The sequence below is a fragment of the Mirounga leonina genome, unplaced genomic scaffold, assembly GCF_011800145.1.
Source record: "Mirounga leonina isolate KUSES-001 unplaced genomic scaffold, KU_Mleo_1.0 Mir_454, whole genome shotgun sequence".
In the NCBI taxonomy this organism is placed as follows: domain Eukaryota; kingdom Metazoa; phylum Chordata; class Mammalia; order Carnivora; family Phocidae; genus Mirounga; species Mirounga leonina.
In genome coordinates this window covers 16104248-16124350 of record NW_023270763.1, presented here as the reverse complement: position 1 = coordinate 16124350, position 20103 = coordinate 16104248, and the positions used below count along the sequence as shown (strand labels likewise).

The 20103-nt window shown below is 47.1% G+C and overlaps 1 protein-coding gene across 5 annotated transcripts in view; it reads left to right on the top strand.

The window, feature by feature from the left end:
- The first annotated feature begins 7014 nt into the window (after positions 1–7014).
- The window catches only part of LOC117999556 (integrin alpha-X-like), a 63830-nt gene continuing 50741 nt past the window's right edge, over positions 7015–20103 (top strand). The window contains exons 1-20 of one of the 5 annotated variants that reach the window (XM_034988791.1): positions 7016–7165; positions 7745–7850; positions 9340–9443; positions 9739–9809; positions 9963–10077; positions 11610–11740; positions 11873–12003; positions 12229–12382; positions 12693–12843; positions 13050–13123; positions 13308–13437; positions 13546–13688; positions 13878–14018; positions 14112–14321; positions 17202–17332; positions 17462–17619; positions 17762–17916; positions 18625–18756; positions 18846–18919; positions 19134–19275. In XM_034988791.1, coding sequence (XP_034844682.1) covers positions 7111–7165; positions 7745–7850; positions 9340–9443; positions 9739–9809; positions 9963–10077; positions 11610–11740; positions 11873–12003; positions 12229–12382; positions 12693–12843; positions 13050–13123; positions 13308–13437; positions 13546–13688; positions 13878–14018; positions 14112–14321; positions 17202–17332; positions 17462–17619; positions 17762–17916; positions 18625–18756; positions 18846–18919; positions 19134–19275 — 2508 coding nt within the window. In that variant the 5' untranslated portion in view covers positions 7016–7110. Of the gene's footprint in view, positions 7166–7744; positions 7851–9339; positions 9444–9709; positions 9810–9962; positions 10078–11609; positions 11741–11857; positions 12004–12228; positions 12383–12692; positions 12844–13049; positions 13124–13307; positions 13438–13545; positions 13689–13877; positions 14019–14111; positions 14322–17201; positions 17333–17461; positions 17620–17761; positions 17917–18624; positions 18757–18845; positions 18920–19133; positions 19276–20103 lie in introns of those variants that run through there. The other 4 variants (XM_034988790.1, XM_034988792.1, XM_034988793.1 and 1 more) reach the window with 4 other exon arrangements.

Genomic DNA, 20103 nt, shown 5'->3' with positions numbered 1-20103 from the left:
TCCCCCGCCGTCTATCCTCCCGAATATTGCCTCGGATTCACTTCTCCGCCCGTCCTACCTTCCAGAAAGTGGTCGCTTTTCTGATGAGAGAGTTGCTGCTCTTCTTTTCTTCGATCTCCTGTTGAGTTTGTAGGTGTTCAGAATGGTTTGATCCCTCTCCAGCTGAATTCCTGAGAGGAGACGAAATCCAGGTCTCCTACTCCTCCGCCATCTTGCTCCGCCCTCCATTTTGTTTTCTTTATAACCTTTATCACTATCTGAAAAAATGCTTGAGTTTATTTGTTTCTTTGCCCTGGGTACTATACCTGGCACTGAGCAGGTGCTCAATGGATCCTTGCAAATGAATGAATGACAGATGTATAGCTTGCAGTAGTAGCAAGGGAACTTATTCCCTCTGCTTTTTTGTAAATGCATTTACGTTTTCTGCTTTTGAGGGAGCTTGCAGCTTTTTACAAATGCTGTCTTGTACAGACTTAGAAAGGAAAGTGGATATATGTGTGTATGGGAGAGGGGTGACTTTTGGGGGAATGCTGGTCAAGAAGTCTATGACACCCATTAGGTTATTTCCCATGTTGCTTAAACTCAGGCTGCCTATCCCAGCTGACTGTATGTTTAGGCAGGACAACCTTGGAGAAGGAAAGGGGCACTGGTAATACTTAACCTGGGATAGCAGCTCTGAGCCAGAACTCCCACAGCTCCTGTGCTTAAGGCTCCATTAAAGTCAAGGCATCAAAAAAAAATGAGGGAATAATTTTTTGAAAAGGATATAATATTTGTCAGTCCCAAAGAAATATCAAAGTAGTATTGGAAGGCAAACCAGAACTTCAAGGACGTTTCTTGCACTTACTTTTTCATTTAGAATTGTTTTTGAGTTACAAACAGAGTGGAGTAGGCAGAAGACTGCTATCTTTTCTGGTTTAAGGGCATCTTGATCTACGTGTTGCAGCTCAGGTGGAATCAGCCCATTGCTCAAGGTTTCATATATTTTTAAGGAGTATGCTGACCAGACTCTAGTTCAGACAGGGCTGGATAAGTCCTGTCCTGAAGGCCAATCCAGTTCTCAAGAAATTCTTCACACCTGCCCAGTGAGGTGGATATTATTGTTCCCATTTTGTGGAAGAGGATATTGATGATTAGTGAGGTTATGTTAACTTGACCAAGGTCAGGCAGACCTTCCATAGCTTGGACTCCAGCCCAGCTTGGCCTGCTCACCTCTGTGAGCTGAATCTAAGACTGGGGACTGGGACAGCATTGTGGAGCCTTCAGATAGAAAGTATGAATGTTCTCTCCAAGGGAAACACAGAAGGAGATAGACCAGTTATCAACACTTCAGCCCCTACCCCCCCTTACTCTGACTACATCATTTCCTCTTCTTTTCCCCCGTCTCCCAGTGATTTGTCTTTGCTTATCCTTTTCTCTTCTGCCTCTATTTCACAGAACTTAAGTACAAATTAAGTATTATGTTCTTCTCATTCCAGCTAAATCACTTACCAGCAGTGGGAGTTAGAGCAAGAGCAACACTTTGGCTCTCCCAGGGGTTTTGCCAATGTCTGTACATGAGCCAAGTCAGTGCTCCTTCCTCTTCCCTTCACTGTTGCCCCAGGATTTTCCTTATCCACGAGGTACACATTTGCTGTGCTCCCTAACATTCCTCTACTTATTTCCTAAAGCCTTTTACTCAACCTAAACAAATCCCTATTGTATCCAAAATTTGCCCTAATTCAAGTTAGTTTGCCTCCTAGAAAGGCTGCTTCTGCCTTGTTCTGAGGCAGCCTTCTGATTTATACAATTATTGAGCAGATCCCAGGGTGATCTGGGCTCAACACTTGGTCCATTAACTTCAAATCTGTGCAGACTCCCTTTCCACATACCCATCCACCCCACTTACCCACCCATCCACTCACCTTTCCATTTACCTAGTCACCTGCTCACCTGTCCACACACAAACTCATCTACTCTTTTTTTTTTAAGATTGTATTTATTTATTTGACAGAGAGAGAGAGAGAGAGAGAGAGAGAGAGAGCATAAGCAGAGGGAATGGCAGAGGGAGAGGGAGAAGCAGGCTCAGCACTGAGCAGGGAGCCCAATGTGGGGCTCGATCCAGGATCCCGAGACCATGACCTGAACCGAAGGCAGATGCTCAACCAACTGAACCACCCAGGCACCCCCTTATCTACCCTCTTATCACACTCATTCATCCACATGCCCAACAGACATGTTTGAGCCCTGGTTATATCTACTCCAGTCCTAATGGCCATCCTTGGAAAGACAAAGAGAAATGAGTGTCTGCTCTCAATGAGCTCTCATTGAGAGGGTGTCACCTTTTATTTTTCACTAAGGAAGACTGATTGTTAATTTTCACCCTTGCCCTTAGCTTATAAAACCTGCAGCAACAAACAGGAGCAAGTGCTATTTCCCAGGCACATAGCTGAGCTGCAACAGTGACTGAGACCAGAACTGTTGGATCTTCTGTACAAATAGACTTGTTCCCTTGCCTGGTATTAGCTCTGCCATTGTTTAACTTCATGCAGGTACCAAGTATTGATTGGGTGCTTCCTGTGTGTCCAGTGTTGTGCTGAATGCTGGGGATAGAGGGGCCAGGACACTGTCCCTATATTGAAGTCTATAGTGCCTACCTCAATCCCTGGTGTATCAAGGCATTTTTCCCCCCAAGCATCTCCTTCTGAGACTCATCAAAGCAGAGTTAATCACTGCCTCCCTGAGCCATTCAAGTCATCCTGCTGCCTAGTAAAACTTGTGATTTGAATGCATGAAAATATTGTCTCCCTTGTAGGGTATGATCTCCTTGAAGGTCAACACCCTTTCCTGCTTGTCTTGCTTCCCCAGCAACTAGCCCACAGCCTGGGTCACATGAGCAGCTCCTGTGTGTGGGATGAATGGTTGAGTGAACAAATGCCGCCCAGGCAGCAGATGGGATAGAGAGGAGGAAGTAAGATCATTAGCAGTGTGGTCAAGATTTTGGTGCCTTGAAATCTGTCTTTACCTGGTACTAGCTGGGCAACTTGAAACAAATGACTCAACTTCTCTGTGCCTCAATTTTGCATCCCTCAATGGGGATAATAGAAACTCCCTACCCGCATAGGACTGTTGTGAAGATTCAGTGAGCTAACAGACATAAAGTGTACAATGATATGTTAGTATTACCTCAGCTCTTTTGTTCTGCCACCAAGATGTTATCACCCTATGCCTGCTTCTCTTGTCCATGTTCCAAGCTTCCCAACCACTGGCTAAAATCCTCTAGCACTCTCAAATCATCCATCATAATAGAACTCTATGCTTAGAGCTCCGGGAGTTCAGCAAAAACCGGTTGCTTTTGGAGGACAGCCTCTTCCTGAGAACCTGAGTATGCATGTGTGTTTCTACACTATAGAATTAAAATAAATTCTGTTTTGAGAAAATCTGGTGGTGAGGTGGGCAATGTCCTTCAAAGACAGAGAAGTGAGACAGATTTCATGTAGTAGGAGGAAGGGCAGAAACTCTAGGGAAAATCCGTTCGGGCCCCAAGGGTAAGGTTGGGGTGGAAATGGACTGAAAAATATGAGGGTTTCCACCCACCAGATTTCTGTTCTCTTTCCATGGAAAAGAAACGTGGGAGACAGACCCAAGATTATTCAGTTCTACATAGCTGAGGCAAATCAGACCTGAATTAAAACAGCTTCTGTCCTTGTTTCTCCACTAACAAACCCCCTCCCCCTAAGTATGTGACAGATCAGATGCAGCCCCTCCTGCCCCACCGCCCTGCCAGAATCTCCTTCAGTCAGCACATCTAGGCTCAGGGACAGAGCAGAAACTTATTGAGTGAGGAATGCCAGCAGTGGGAAAGGCTGGCTGCCCTCCAAACTTCCCCAGACCCTCTCCCTCTGAACACCTTTGGGGTGCCAGATGGACACAGCTGGATGTGACTGACTCATGGTCCCACTGGGCTGAGGAGATTAGGGGACTTGGGTGTCCACTTCTTCCTTGCTTATATTATCTCCCTCAGTTGCCATCCTTTTTCTGGAAGTGTCACACCATGATTCACTGAAATGGAAAGGGTCTGTGAATTTTAGTTCCTGGCTGGAGCCTCCCTGCTCTCATCTGTAAAATGGATGGGTTGAGTTAAAGACATATTCTGTTCTACACTTTTATGGTTTAAGTTATTTTTGCTAAAGGTGAGATGTCTTATCTTGCTTGGCTTTTCTCTGAAGTATCATGGAAGTATGTTGGGCAGCTTGAAAGAAGAAATGAAGTCTTATTTGTCCAATATTCTTGTCTTGTGTACTCTCACCCACCAAGGGTGGAACCCAAGCCCGAGGAAAGGAAGCAATGGAAAGGTCAGGATTCAGGGCACCTTTGAAGGCTGGGGTCCTCTCTGGTACTCACCCTGCCTGTGAGCTCTTAGTCTCACAGACATCTTCTGACTTGAGTCCTTTCTGGTTTGTCTTCTATTCTCTTTGGAATCTGTGTCACTTCTCCTTTCTCTTTATTGGTTTTCTCTGTCACCATTTCCTTCTCCCTCAAATTTTCTTCATCTCCAAGAATTTCAGGGATTTTCTCCAGCCATATTGTATTGGAGGTCTTTTCAGGGCTCCTTATCTCCAGGTGACATTGCTGCCCACCTTCCTCATTCCCAGATCCTCTCCCATTACTCTGGCACAGCCAACTCGAGGGTCCCTGGCAGCCTCTGTTGTCAGAATTGGGGACTTCCTCATTTCTTACCTCACTTGACATCTGGCAGCTTGTGATGCTGTTTATACTCCTCTCAAGGCAGCCCTTCTATCATGCTCCCCCTTTTTCTCCTCCTGGCTTCTTTCTCCCTCTTTGAGGACTCCTTTCTTCTCAATATTCTTTGGCTCCTGCTCTGCTGCCAACACAGGCTTTCTCCCCCTCCTCTGCCTACCTTTCTCTTCCCTCTTTACACTCCCATCAGGATCTCATCCAACACTTCTGATGGATCTAAAACTCATCTCCAACCCAGACTTTTCTCCTGAGATCTAGCCCCATTCATTCAACCCTCTTCTAGGACATCTCCTCTTGGAAGGTCTTCAGTCCCCTCTTACTAACACAATAATCATCACAGCATAGCATTGATAATAGCCAATAACAGAAGCTCTTACACATTCTTCTCAGCATTTCACACTTACTAACTCAACCTTCCCAGCAACAATAGGAGGTGTGTACTTTTTTTTGAAGATTTTATTTTTAAATAATCTTTTTTTTATTTGGTGAATCTGAGGGTTAATATTTATCTATCTATCTATCTATCTATCTATCTATCTATCTATTTATTTATTTGGTCAGTTAGCCACTGTATAGTACATCATTCGTTTTTGATGTAGTCTCTACACCAACGTGGGGCTCGAACTCACAACCCCAAGATCAGGAGTCATGTGCTCCACTGACTAAGCCAGCCAGGTGCCCAGGGACGTGTGTACTTTTATTATCACCCCTATTTTGTGGATGAGGAAACTGGAACCTAGAGAGGTTGAAAGATTCCAAGCTCTTAAACACTAAATTTTGGTTTTCTAAAAACCAAAGTTGTCCTAGCCCACTGCCCCTCCATCACCACAGTCCTCCCCTTAGGGACCAGTCAACTTCCAGTCCATCCCAACCCCCCCCCACTAGCTCACCCCACAGGGCCCCATTACCTCCTTCTTAACTGATTTGTCTCCAGTTAGTTCCCAATGAAACCTGATCCATACAGCCCCTCTTTCTAGCTTTCTAATGTAAATTTGAAGATCTCAGTCTTCCTAATTTAATTCAATTCTTCCCTCTGCCCTCAGGATAAAATAAACATGCCTTAAGGGGCTTTCCAGACCTGGGGCCTGCTTTCCCTTCCCCATTCCCCCATGGTATTGACCTCATTTCTTGCCACTTCCTACCTCCCACTCTCTGGTTTCCCTTCATCGGTTTCCCAAGAGGCCCCCCACTCCTATGCCTCTTCTACATTTGGTTACCCCTTCTGAAATACACTCCCCTATAGTCAGTTGCCTTCAAGAGTCAGCTCAAGTGCCCATCCAGGAAGACTTTCCGGAAATCCACACCCTTCTAATTTGGGTAAGCTATTCTGTTGTCAGTGGGCTTCTCATTTCATAACATCTTGCTGTTTGCACATCTGCCCTCTCTACTGACCCCAGGGCTTGTGTTTGTGTTTTATCTCTTTGTTAATAGAGAGGTACACTGCACCTGGGTGGCTCAGTCATTAAATGTCTGCCTTCAGCTCAGGTCATGATCCCAGGGTCCTGGGATCGAGCCCCGCATCGGGCTTCCTGCTCAGCGGGAAGCCTGCTTCTCCCTCTCCCAATCCTCCTGCTTGTGTTCCCTCTCGCTATGTCTCTCTCTGTCAAATAAATAAGTAAAATCTTTAAAAAAAATAGAGAGGCACATAATCAGCTTCAAATTAGCATGTTGAGTAAATGACTGAATACTCACTCTGTTCTCATAAGGCCTGGATGCTTGACTTCTAGCCCAGAGGTTTCCAGGTCTGAAGTGGAGGGTTCCCATCAGGGTCTTCATTAGGACCCTAACTTTACCCTGGTATCTGTCAGTTTTCCCTCCCCAGGTGAACAGAAGTTTCAAGGTCAAGAGGAACCTTCTGCCAGTACAACTAGAGAACCTTGGAGAGGTGGTGCAGGGCAGGGGATTTGTATCCACCTAAACCTAGTTTGGTAAGGCAAAAGAAGCAAGCCAAGACATCTCTGGTTAGAAAGACTTCTGGAGGGGCGCCTGGGTGGCTCAGTTGGTTAAGCGTCTGCCTTCAGCTCAGGTAATGATCCTGGGTCCTGGGATCAGGCCCTGCATTGGGCTTCCTCCTCAGCAGGGAGCCTGCTTCTCCCTCTCCCACTCCCCCTGCTTGTGCTCTCTCTCCCTGTCTGTCAAGTAAATAAATAAAATCTTAAAAAGAAAAAAGAAAGACCCTGGGACACAGCATGTGTGGGCTGCCTTGACCATTTTTTCTGTTTAATTTAGTCCTATTCTCCGCCCTCCACCTCTGAGTCATGCTGACAACTTCCCTCCCTGCTTCTGGCCTCCTGACCAGCTCTCTGCTTACATGCTTCCTCTGCACCCTGGTTCAGCTGTTCCCTCAGTGGTTGAGGAGCTCAGAAGCCCATGTCTGACCTTCCAGTCATGACCAGGACCAGAACATCCCTCTTTCTGTTGATGGGTAAGTCATGGGCCCCAATGAAGGGATATGAGAAGATTGGGGTTCAGAGAGAGAGAGCTGAGACTGGACATGTTTTAGACCCAGACATTAAGAGGGGGATCTGGAATTACATAGGGTTTGGGATCCGGAGTTTTTGGAGGAAGAGTATATTGAAGAACTAATTTTAGGGGAGTTCAAGAGATGTTAGAAAAGGAGCCAGTTGCCTGAACAATCCAGAGATTTCCCAAGTAGGCAGAACAAGTCAAACTTGTGCTCTATTCACAGTGTCACTTTGGCCCAATTTTCCTGGATTCTTCTTCCTGGAAGCCCCCAGTAGTAAGGGTAGCAAAGGAGTGTCTTTAGAGCTTGTGTGTTGCTCTGTGAAAATGGAGAATTGAAACTTGCGAGCAGGTCAATGGGTGAAGAGCTGTCTCTGGACTGCCTGCAGGAGAGAAGCAGGGCTGAGGGAGGCCTGATCCTGGGAGTTCAGAAGTCCAGGAGATGCTGGGTCATTGGGCCTATAGGGGAGAACAGGCGTTGGGGAGATGGAACAGGAGGAAGACCCTTCTCCAGAGTTTCTTTTCTCACCCCCTTCCCCAGCCTTGTCTTCTTCTCTCTGCTTCAACTTGGACACGGACCAGCCAAAAACCTTCCTTATGGACAGTGCTGGATTTGGACACAGCGTGGTCCAGTATGGCAATACCTGGTAAAGACTGCGTGGTGACTGGCCTTTGGTTCTCATCAACTCCTCTCCATGCATAGGGTCCTGTCCTTTCCCAGGACCCTCTTATCCTCTGTCTGGTATGGCAATTCCCCCAGTGCTATGAAGAGTTGGACTAAAAGCAGGTGCTGGCATGCCATCTCGATAATCACAGCTAGTATTTATCAGGCACTTACTAAGTGCCCAGCACTGTGCCAAGCACCCTTTATGTGGGCACTGATCTATTTTATTTTATTTTAAATTCCAGTATAGTTAACATACAGTGTTACATTAGTTTCAGGTGTACAATATAGTGATTCAACAATTCCATACATCACCTGGTGCTCATTATGACAAACGCACTCTTAAATCCCCATCACTTATTTTACCCATCCCCCTATGCCCCTCTCCTCTGGTAACCATTGGTTGGTTCTCTATAATTAAGAGTCTGTTTCTTGGTTTGTCTCTCTTTCCCTTTGTTTGTTTGCTTTGTTTCTTAAATTCCACATATAAGTTAAATCATATGGTATTTGTCTTTCTCTGACTGACTTATTTCACTCAGCATAATATTCTCTAGCTCCATCTATGTCATTGCAAATGACAAGATTTCATTCTTTATGTGGCTGAATAATATCTCTATCTATACCTATCTCTAAATACCACATCTTCTTTATCCATTCATCAATTGGTGGACACTGGCTGCTTCCATCTCTTGGTTATTGTAAATAACATTGCTATAAACACCAGGGTGCATGTATCCCTTCAAATTAGTATTTTTGTATTATTTGGGTAAATACCCAGTAGGACAATTGCTAGATCATAGGGTATTTCTATTTTTTTTTTAAAAGATTTTATTTATTTATTTATTTATTTGAGAGAGAGAGAGCATGAGATGGGGGAGGGTCAGAGGGAGAAGCAGACTCCCCGCTGAGCAGGGAGCCCGATGCGGGACTCAATCCCGGGACTCCAGGATCATGACCTGAGCCGAAGGCAGTCGCTTAACCAACTGAGCCACCCAGGCGCCCGAGGGTATTTCTATTTTTAACTTTTTGAGGAACCTCCATACTCTTTTCCACAGTGGCCACACCAGTTTGCATTCCCACCAACTGTGCACAAGTTTCCTTTTTCTCCATGTCCTCATAAACACCTGTTGTTTCTTGTGTTGATTTTAGCCATTCTGACTGGTGTGAGGTGGTATCTCATTGTAGTTTTGATTTGCATTTTTAGGTGAGCATTGGTTTAGTCTTCACAATAACCTTATGAGGTACGTAGGTATCAACCATTCAACAAATATTTATTGAGCACCTACTACTAAATGTTTCAGGAGCCAGGCATACACCAGAGAACAAAACAGACAAAAATCCCTCCCATATGGAACTTACAGTGTTATTAATCTCCACTTTGTAGATGGGATAACTGAGGATTAGAGAAGTGAAGCGGCAGTCTGGCTCTGCTGTCTACATTTTTAATTGCAGTGTTCTTTGTCTCCCTCCAGGGTGGTGGTTGGAGCCCCTCAGGAGATAAAGGCTGCCAACCAAACAGGCAGCCTCTACCAGTGTGACTACAGCATGGGCAAGTGTGAGCCCATCCACCTGCAGAGTGAGTCACTGCCTCTCCTTGGGACCCAGGTCCAGACTCCCACACTCTGGGGAACTTTGGGAAGCATAGAAGACCCACTTCACAGCTCCAGCTCTGTCTGAGACCCTTAACCTTAGACAGGCTTCTTGACCCCCTCATGGCCTCCCTGCCCATCACACCCCTGTACCCCCATGGCTCCATCAAGACCTGAAAACCCTTCACCGGTCAGATTTCCTTGTCTTGGGGTGACCCCTGCCCAGATCTTATACAGCTTCCTCTGTCTTCAGGGTAACCATGTACATATCTGTCCCCTCAGTTCCCCCAGAAGCTGTGAACATGTCCCTGGGCCTGTCCCTGGCAGCCTCCACTAACCCCTCTCAGTTGCTGGTGAGTTGCCTTGGGTTGTGGAGCTGTCCTGAGGGAAGGAGTGGGAACCTGGGGCTGGTGGGGCTAGGGGTCTTGGGGAGGGTGAAGGTACTGGGATAGGAGGATGGGATGGAAGCAGGAGCAGCCCCTCCCATCAGGCGCCTCTGTCCCTAGGCCTGTGGCCCCACAGTGCACCATACATGCCAGGAGAACATGTACTTGACTGGCTTCTGCTTCCTGCTGGGCTCCTCTTCCTGGCAAGCCCAGAGGCTCCCGGCTGCCCTGCAGGGTGAGTGTTGGCGGCCGCTAGCTCCTTTGAGGAGCACACACACTTGTGACTGGGAGTGCAGTGGGGCCAAAAGTGGCTAAAAAAAGAGAGATCTGGAAAAAAATATTCCTGGGTGGGACAGTGGTACCAAATGTGGGTTGGGAAGTCACTGCCTGATTTTACACCTTGCCCTGTCTCTGTCCCACTTTCCTATGACCTTACCCTTTTGGAGCCTCAGTTTCTTCATCTGTCAGATGGGGATAATGACACACCCAACCCTGAGAGTGACCTAAGATGATCCATGGCCAGGGTTTAGCACAGTGCATGGCACATGGTGATGGCTCAATTAATGCTAGCTGCTATTATTTTTAGGGAGAAGGGGATTTATTTTGACCCAATACACCCTGGGGTATAACCAATTGCTTTGTAGGAATGGGTGATGAGGGTGCAGACAGTCTGAGCGGTATGTGTGTGTGTGTGTGTGTATGGATGCATATATCTGTGCATATGCATATATATGTGCATGCATGTGTCTGCATGTATACTTGCATGCAAGTGTATACATGAGTATGTGTGTATATAAGCATGCATCTGTATATATGTGTATGTATATGTGAATATGTATGCACGAATGCATGTGTGCACACATGTATACATATGTATATGTGCATACATGCATGCATATGCACATATGTATATATGTACATGTGTATGCGTGTGTGTGTCTGTGTGTGCAGGTTGAGGCCTAGGGCCTGGTTTCCCTAGTGTTGATAAGGATGGGAGATAAGGAGGTAAGAACAGTGAGCTTTTTAGACCCAGCCTTGGCAGACCTAAGCCCCTCCCTGGTTTCACATTTACACTCAGGCCCCTGGGGAGATTGACATCTGGCCACTGAATGGAGTGCCTTCCCACTACCTTCTAGACTCTAGACTTCACCCATAGGAGCCTGGGCTCCCTTCAGAACACCCAGGTAGAACCTCTGGAACAGAAAGGGGAAGCTGGGAGGTCTCCTTTTGGAGATTTGGGAGAGCTTCCTTTTTTTTAACCAATTCTGAATTCACTCAGGAGGGGCCTAGGGGCCCATATTTAAGCTGAGAACAGAATAGGGCCAGTGTGTGGCTGTTGCTAGGGGTGACATTAAAAATATTTAACAAAAGTACAGTGTGGCACTGGCTAATGAGGACAGACTCTGGCCAGGGGCTGAAGCAGTCCCCTTTCATTGCTAGATCATGGAGATGTGGGGGAAGAGGTAGAGTAAGGCTTGGGAAAGGGACACAGACAGCCAAGGTAGAAGGAGGGGCCCCCAGCTTCTTACCATCTGAATTGTCTGAAAAAACCTTCACTTTTTTATAAACCAGGCTGGCTACACAGATGTGAGCAGCTGTGTCACAAATGTAGCCTCTTTAAGGACTTTAGGAGGCCAAAGGGCCCTGTTTTAGGCAGGGATTGGGGAAGCCCCTGGGTCAGGGGGCGGTGAATTCTTATGGCCAGGAGGCTGGGGTCCTAGGCTCTGGGAGTGTTCCTTGGAGGACTGGTGCCACCTCTTTTCCCAGAGTGTCCCAGGCAAGAGCAAGATATCGTGTTCCTGATCGATGGCTCGAGCAGCATCTCCTTCCATGATTTTAAAAAGATGCTGAATTTCGTGGAGGCTGTGATGAATCAGTTCCAGAGACCTAGCACCCAGGTGTGCCTTTGGGGGAGGGAAGGCAAGTGTGCAGGGCCCCTGTGGGAGGTTTGTGGGTAGAGTGCCCAGGGTTCTGGTCAAGTGGCCTTGGCTCCCAGCCCTCTGCAATTCTCCCAGTTCTCCCTGATGCAGTTTTCCAGCAATTTCCAGGTGCACTTCACTTTCAAAGACTTCACATACAGCTCAAACCCACTAGTCCTGTTGGATTCTGTACGCCAGCTGGGAGGGTATACTCACACAGCCACAGCCATCCAAATAGTCACGTGAGTCCTGACTTCTCCTAGGTCCTTCCCTAAAGCATCTGGGTCTTCCTTTAGGCCTCATCAGTCTCCATGAGAGAGGGATAGGTTGGGACTGAGATTCGGTCTGTGGGGGCCTATGGGTGGGACCAGGGCCTCCAAGAGAAAGGGGCATCTCCTTCTTCTCAAAAGGCATCAAGGGCTAGCAGCAGGTCTGTTCATAGGTCTCTGGATCCTCTTCTCTGACAGAAACCAACTGTTCAGTACCTCAAGAGGGGCCCGAAAAGATGCCTCCAAGATCCTCATTGTCATCACCGACGGGCAAAAAAAAGGCGACCCCCTGGGTTATGAGGATGTCATCCCTATGGCTGAAGCTGCGGGTATCATCCGTTATGCAGTTGGGGTAGGATGTGGACATGCCTTGCCACCACTTCCTACCCTTGCTTCCTCTTAAGGCAACTTCCCTTTCTAGGACAAAACCCCCAGATCTCCCAGCTTCTACTACCTTCAGGATGAAAGTTGTGTTCCAGTCTGGGGACCTTGATCCTTTTCCCTAAACTCCTCGATGCTGTCTGAGCTTCATTTTTCTTATCTGTACACTGAGTGTAATAACATTGACCTTGTGGGGTTATTGGAGGATATCAGCATCCAACATTTGCTAGGCATATTAGATTTACGATTGTTTTCACTGAGTTGGTCTTTACTGGGGACAGGTGGGATTGGCTTTTCAAAAGAAACATTCTTGGAAAGAATTAAATGACATTGCATCGAAGCCCTCCCATGAGTACATTTTTAAAGTGGAGAATTTTGATGCTTTGAGAGACATTCAAAACCAACTGAAAGAGAAGATCTTTGCCATTGAGGGTAAGTTACAGATGAAAGTATTCACTTCAGAAACCCTCACCCATAAATGCTTTCCCTTCTTGAATCTGGCCCCCATGCCATGGGCACCAACACATCCCTTTGGGTATTAATCTCCAACATTAGATCCTCTAAAGCTGAGGTGTCCTTCTCAGACTTGGCAAAGCCTATCTTTCCCTCTGGAACCCAGGTGTCATGCTTTCCCCCAGGTACGCAGACCATAAGCAGTAGTTCCTTTGAATTGGAGATGTCCCAGGAGGGCTTCAGCGCTGTGTTCACACCTGTGAGTGGGGTCCCTTTCAGGCCATTGATGTAGGAGGAGGGAGGAGTGGGAGGACAGGTGTTAGATAAGTGAGTGGAGGAAGAGAATTCCAAATAATGAGCAGAGTCGGTGGCAGGCATTGCTTTGGAATAGGCTGTCTTCTTTTGGCTAAGGCCTGCTCAGCCCTGGAATCTTTTCCTCCCAGGATGGACCAGTTCTGGGGGCTGTGGGGAGCTTCAGCTGGTCTGGAGGTGCCTTCCTGTACCCCCCAAATATGAGCCCCACTTTCATCAACATGTCTCAAGAGAATGTGGACATGAGGGACTCTTACCTGGGTGAGAAAAGGCTGAGGTTGCGGGCACAGGTGGGAGATAAGCTGCCTGGGAAGGGCAGGAGCTCAAGGGTGGGGAGGAAGCCTTTGTGCTGAGGCTTGCCCTCCTCAGGTTACTCCACTGAGCTGGCTCTTTGGAAGGGGGTCCAGAGCCTGATCCTGGGGGCCCCCCGCCATCAACATACTGGGAAGGCTGTCATCTTCACCCAGACGTCTGGGCAATGGAGGCCAAAGGCTGAAGTCGCAGGGACTCAGGTTGGGTGTTGAGGAAGCCAGAGTGGAACATGAGGATGGCAGGGTCTCCAGGGGCAGAGAGGGAGGAGATGAAGGGGTTTGGGAGCCTGTGGGGGGAAGGTCCTGGTGGCTGTGGAGAAGTGGGTCCTGTCCCAGAAGGGAGTGCCTCTGGCAGGGGCAGGCAGGATGACTTCAGGCTCTGCCCTGCAGATTGGCTCCTACTTTGGGGCCTCCCTCTGCACTGTGGATGTGGATGGAGATGGCAGCTCTGACCTTGTCCTCATTGGGGCTCCCTATTACTACAAGCCGACCCGGGGGGGCCAGGTGTCTGTGTGTCCCTTGCCCCAGGGGGTGAGTGTCTGATGAGAGCTGGGCTGGGTGAGGCCTGGGTGTGGGGTGGAGGGGTTGCCTGGGTTGGGACCTGACACTGGTTTTGTTCTGCAGAGGGCTAAGTGGCAGTGTGAGGTCATTCTCTGTGGGGAGCAGGGCCACCCCTGGGGCCGCTTTGGGGCAGCCCTGACAGTGCTGGGGGATGTGAATGGGGACAAGCTGACAGACGTGGCCATTGGGGCCCCAGGAGAGCAGGAGAGCCGGGGTGCTGTCTACTTATTTCATGGAATCTCAGGACTGGGCATCAGCACCTCCCACAGTCAGGTGAGGCCCAGTCACAGGTCCGGTTGTTACAACTTCTTCTTTGCTTCTCCTTGTTTTCTATTCTGCCACCTAGAAAATTCTCCTTTACCTCATCTTACTTCCTTTGCCCAGCACTGACACCTTGTAGGCAGCAAGCAATATCTGTGGAATTTTAGAAATGAACACATTGGTATGTTCTCTGCTTTGTATGAGGACTTGATTCTTAAGTGACATCTCCACTTAGGCCTTTTAATCCCCCAGTGGCTTTACAAGGTACATAGGCCAGGCATTAACAGACCCACTTTAGAAATGAAATCTGGGGCATGGAGAATATCAATGATTTGACTTGTCCAAGGTTTATAGTGGATCAGGAAAGGTGATGAGGTAGGTTCCAATCTCCTGACTTCTAACCCAGTTCTTGGTTTCTTGGTGGCTCCCTGTTGCCTGTCTAGGTCTGGCTGCCTCAGTCTGCCTGTCTACTCACCCCTTCTTCTCCCTGGATGCTATATGACCATTCACTCATGCCATCAGCAGTCCTGCCAGATGTCTGTCTTGATGGGGAAAGTTCCCTGAAAAGGGAGGGCTTCTTCCCTTGGCAAAATGTAAAGAAAGCCCCAATTAAAAAATTGGTAAAGGATCTGAATAGACATTTCTCCAAAGATCATATACAAAGGACTAATACACACATGAAAAGATGCTAAATATCATTAGTCATCAGTCATCAGCAAATCAAAACCACAATGAGTCACCATTTCACACCCACTGGGATGGCTAGAATAAAAAAGACAGATAATAACAAGTGTTGGTGAGGATGTGGAAAATTTGGTACCCTCAAACTTTGCTGGTGGGAATATAAAATGCTGCAGCTACTTTGGAACACATCTGGCCGTTTCTTAAAAAGTTATATGTAGAGTTACTGTATGACCAGCAATTGTATACTGTATGACCCAAGAGAATTGAAAACCTATGTCCACACAAAAATTTATACATGAATGTTCACTGTAGCATTATTGATGATATCTAAAAGGTGGAAACAATCCAAATGTCCATTAACTGATGAACACATAAATTCCATCGTAAATAAATATACATACAATGGAATAGTATTTGGCCATGAAAAGAATGAAGAACTAGTATTTGCTATAACATGAATGAACCCTGAAAACATTATGCTAAGTAAAAGAAGCCAGAAAATAAAGGGCACATATTGTATGATTCTATTTATCTGAAATGTAAATAGGTAAATAGATAGAGACTGAAAGTATATAAGGGGTAGTCAGGTGCCGGTGGTGGAGAAAAATGAGGGACATGGGGGTGAGTGATAAGGGGTATGGATTTTTTTGGCAGGTGATGAAAATGTTCTAAAATTGATTTGGTGATAGTGGCATAACTCTGAGAACATCTTAAAACCACTGAGTTGTATGCTTTAAGAGAGTAAATGGTATGGTATATGAATTATATCTGAAAACGTTGTTAGAAATGTCAAAGAAGATCCCTGCAGTTCTGTTACTTCCTAGCTACAGGATCTTAGTCATTACACACCTATCTGTGCTCAGTTTCCTCATCTGTAAAATGGTAGTAGTAAGAGAACCAACCTCACTGGGCTGCTGCTGTGCGGATTAAATGAGTTAGTACATACAGAGTATATACATAGTGTAATACAGTTTAACAATTGAAGGGGTTTTAAAGAACTTGGAACTTTAGGAAGAGAATGAAAAGCTTTGTTGACAATAACACCTGATGTCAAGAAACTGCATTCATTCCAGACCAACTGCTTTAACTTCCCCTGGCTGCAGCAGTTTAAAAGCATATCTATGAACACCCTCAACTGCAAATATCACTTGAATTATACCTGAAAGGCTTGACTCTAAGAGGAGGCCTTTCCAGATTTGCTGGTCCACCATGATTTTCTTACTTCCCACTATGATGTATCCCACCACATTACTTGACTGGGAAAGACTTGCCTTGTTCCCACTGGGCCCACACACCAACCTGAGGATATGGCAGTGAGATCAGTTTTCCTGAGCATGAGACTACTTGACTGGGTTTGTGCTATCTCTACCTACCTCTTCTTTTCCAGATGTCCTTAGATTTCTCTTTCGTTTTATTATTACTATGCATCATGTCTGCCAGTCCAGCAGTGCCTAGAAATTTTAAAGGGCACATTCTCCAAGGGGTTGGTCATCATAGGAGCAATGGAAATAAAAGAGAAGGAACCCACAGGGGAGGCAAGTTTCCAGAGCATAGAATTTTCTTATGGATACAGCCACTTCCCATCCCAACTTTTTCCCTCTTTGTCCTCAGAAGCAAAAAGGGGCCTGGGGCCTGGGGTCAGAGGATCTGATTTCAGGTCTGGAGTTGGCCTCTTAAAGGCTGTGTGGCCTAGGCACTGTCTGCAAAGTGGGAAGTGGGGCTAGATGAGCTCTGAGGTCCCTTCTAGCTCTAATACTCATCATAATCAGTGACTAGTGACTTTTGCTGTTCAAAGAACTATATGCATTAATTCATTTACTACTCACAGCTAAACTCTAAGATATTATTATCCCCATGTGAAAGATGAGGAAACTGAGGCACAGTAAGATTGGATCCTGGCCCAAGGCCTCATGGCTCATGAGCAGAGCCAGAATTGGACCTGAGACTAAGTAGAAGAATGAATGAATGAGACACAGGTCACCAGACCAAACTCTCAATCACCACTTCTTCATTTTTGTCTTGGGGATCTTTTCTCTGGTCATCATTTCCCCACCCCACCTCCTCTTTTTAGGCACTTCTGGTGACATCTTTTCACTACTGAGCTCTTCTTTCTGTCTCCCACATTCCTACCTCACTGTTCCTTTTGTTGCTGATTTCCAACTTGTTTCCATCACCCTCAACCTGACTTGCCTTTCCCTCTCTGTCCAGAGGATCTCAGCCTCCCAGCTCTCCCCCAGCCTCCAGTATTTTGGGCAGTCACTGAGTGGGGGTCAGGACCTTACCCTGGATGGACTGGTGGACCTGGCCGTGGGGGCCCATGGGCAGGTGCTGCTGCTCAGGTGAGAAAGTCCTCCTCAGACACTTCCAGATCATTCTAAGTCTGCCTAGGATTTCAGCCTCCCCACCCCCATCCCAGTTTGCCCTTCTGGGACCAAGGACCTGCCCTCAACTCAGTGTTCTGCCCTTAGGACCAGACCTGTACTCAGGGTGTGGATGACCATCCGATTCAAACCTGCAGAGATAGCCAGGTCTCTGTTTGAGTGTCGGGAGGAGACCTCCTCTGTCAATGCACTGGGCGACGCCAATGTCTGTCTTCATATTTATGGAAGTCCCAAGAATCGGCTGGGTGAGTCCTTGCCTCTCTGACCCAAGATACCCTGGCCCTTAGAGTCCCTTAACTCAGGGCTCCTGTCTCCTGCCTTGACCCTTGTCCACCTGGGGAGTTTCTAGCTCTCTCAGCCCTCCTTATCTCCTCCTTTCCCCTACAGGTAACCTCCAGAGCTCTGTGACCTTTGACCTGACCCTCGACCCAGGCCGCCAGAGTCCTCGTGCCATCTTTGAGGAGACAAAGACCTGGAATCTGACTCGTGTCCGAGTCCTTGGGCTGGGACAGTACTGTGAGACTGTGAAGTTGCTCCTCCTGGTAAGGGGACCTCAGAGTCCTGGGGATGGCAGAGATCCTGCGGCTGGCGATGGGCTGGGCAGGGAAGGAACAGGGTGTGTTCTGATTCTCACTGTGGCTTAGCCCTACCACAGGACCTGGCATGCAGGAGGTGCATAACACTGGTTAGCTGATGAGTGAGTGAGCAAATGAGTAAATGGATGGATCACCTGCAATGGCTGAGGCTACACAGTTGGATTTTAGGAGAGTACCACTGCTTCAGAGAACTATGGGGTGATGCACTGGGATTCTTTTAGGAGCTGCTTCTCTGAGATAGGTCCTGTCTTAGGCACTGGGGACGCAACAGTGGACAAAACAGTCATGCCCACAGGAAACTCTGAGAGAAGGCCAAAAAAATCAAGTTCCTAGATAATAGATGTCAGGTAGTGATGAATTCTATGAAAAAAGATAAAGTCAGGGAGGAGAGTAGAGAAGGTGTTGGGAGACCTCTTGGATCAGGTAAAGTTTGGGAAGATCCTGAATAGAATGAGTGAGCCATGTGGGATGCTGTGGGGAAGGAATTCAAGGCAGAAATCAGGCAAAGCAGAGGTTCTAAATGGTGGAATTATAGCAATTGAGCACAACTGGGTATCCTTATGACCCCATTTTGCAGATGAGGGAACAGGACATAGCTAGTGACTGTGAAGATGCATTTCCTTGCCACTGCTGTCTTCAATGTCCATCCTTTAGGCCTGTGTGGAGGACTCAGTGACCCCCATCACCTTGCGTCTCAACTTCTCCCTGGTGGGCAAGCCTATCCCTTCCTTTGGAAGCCTCCGGCCTATGTTGGCTGTGGATGCTCAGAGATACTACACAGCCTCTGTAAGTCCTGGTATTGGAATCTTCCAGAAGGGAGTGGAGGGTGTGGACTCTAGATCTTGGGGAAAACCTTGCTTTGCCTTCCCTCTTAGCTCCCCTTTGAGAAGAATTGTGGAGCTGACCATGTCTGCCAGGATGACCTTGGCATCTCCTTTGGCGTCTCAGGGTGAGCTACCACTCTGTTAGACCTGCCCTGGTTCCCCGGCTCCTTTTCTGGAATCTGGAGCCCTTGCTCTGGCTTTCCCTAACATTTCTAGCCTGTGCTCAGAAAAACATCCTGTCCCCTATTTCTCCCCTACCTCCCCACTCTGTGTTTCATCCCCAGACCCTTTCTAGCCTCAGTCCCAGAATCATCTCCTGCCCTCTGCTCCAACACCTAGCTTGAAGACGCTGTTGGTGGGGAGTACCCGGGAGATAAATATGAAAGTGAAGGTGTGGAATGATGGTGAGGACTCCTATGGAACCACAGTCACCTTCTTCTATCCACCAGGGCTGTCTTATCGACGTGTGGCAGCTAGCAAGGTATTTTTATTTTATTTTATTTTATTATGTTACGTTAGTCACCATACAGTACATCATTAGTTTTTGATGTAGTGATCCATGATTCATTGTTTTCGTATAACACCCAGTGCTCCATGCAGTACGTGCCCTCCTTAATACCCATCACCAGGCTAACCCATCCCCCCACTTCCCCCCAAAACTCTCAGTTTATTTCTCAGAGTCCATAGTCTCTCATGGTTCATCTTTCCCTCCTATCCCCCCCCTTCATTTTTCCCTTCCTTCTCTTAATGTCCTCCATGTTACTCCTTATGTTCCACAAATAAGTGAAACCATATGATAATTGACTTTCTCTGCTTGACTTATTTCACTTTGCATAATCTCCTCCAGTCCCATCCATGTTGATGTAAAAGTTGGGTATTCATCCTTTCTGATGGCTGAGTAATATTCTATTGTATATATGGACCACATCTTCTTTATCCATTCATCTGTTGAAGGGCATCTCGGCTGTTTCCACAGTTTGGCTATTGTGGACATTGCTACTATGAACATTGGGGTGCATGTGGCCCTTCTTTTCACTACATCTGTGTCTTTGGGGTAAATACCCAGGAGTGCAATTGCTGGGTCATAGGGTAGCTCTATTTTTAACTTTTTGAGGCACCTCCACACTGTTTTCCAAAGTGGCTGTACCAACTTGCATTCCCACCAGCAGTGTAAGAGGGTTCCCCTTTCTGCACAACCTCTCCAACATTTGTTGGTTCTTCCCTTGTCCATTTTTGCCATTCTAACTGGTGTAAGGTGGTATCTCAATGTGGTTTTGATTTGAATTTCCCTGATGGCTAATGATGATGA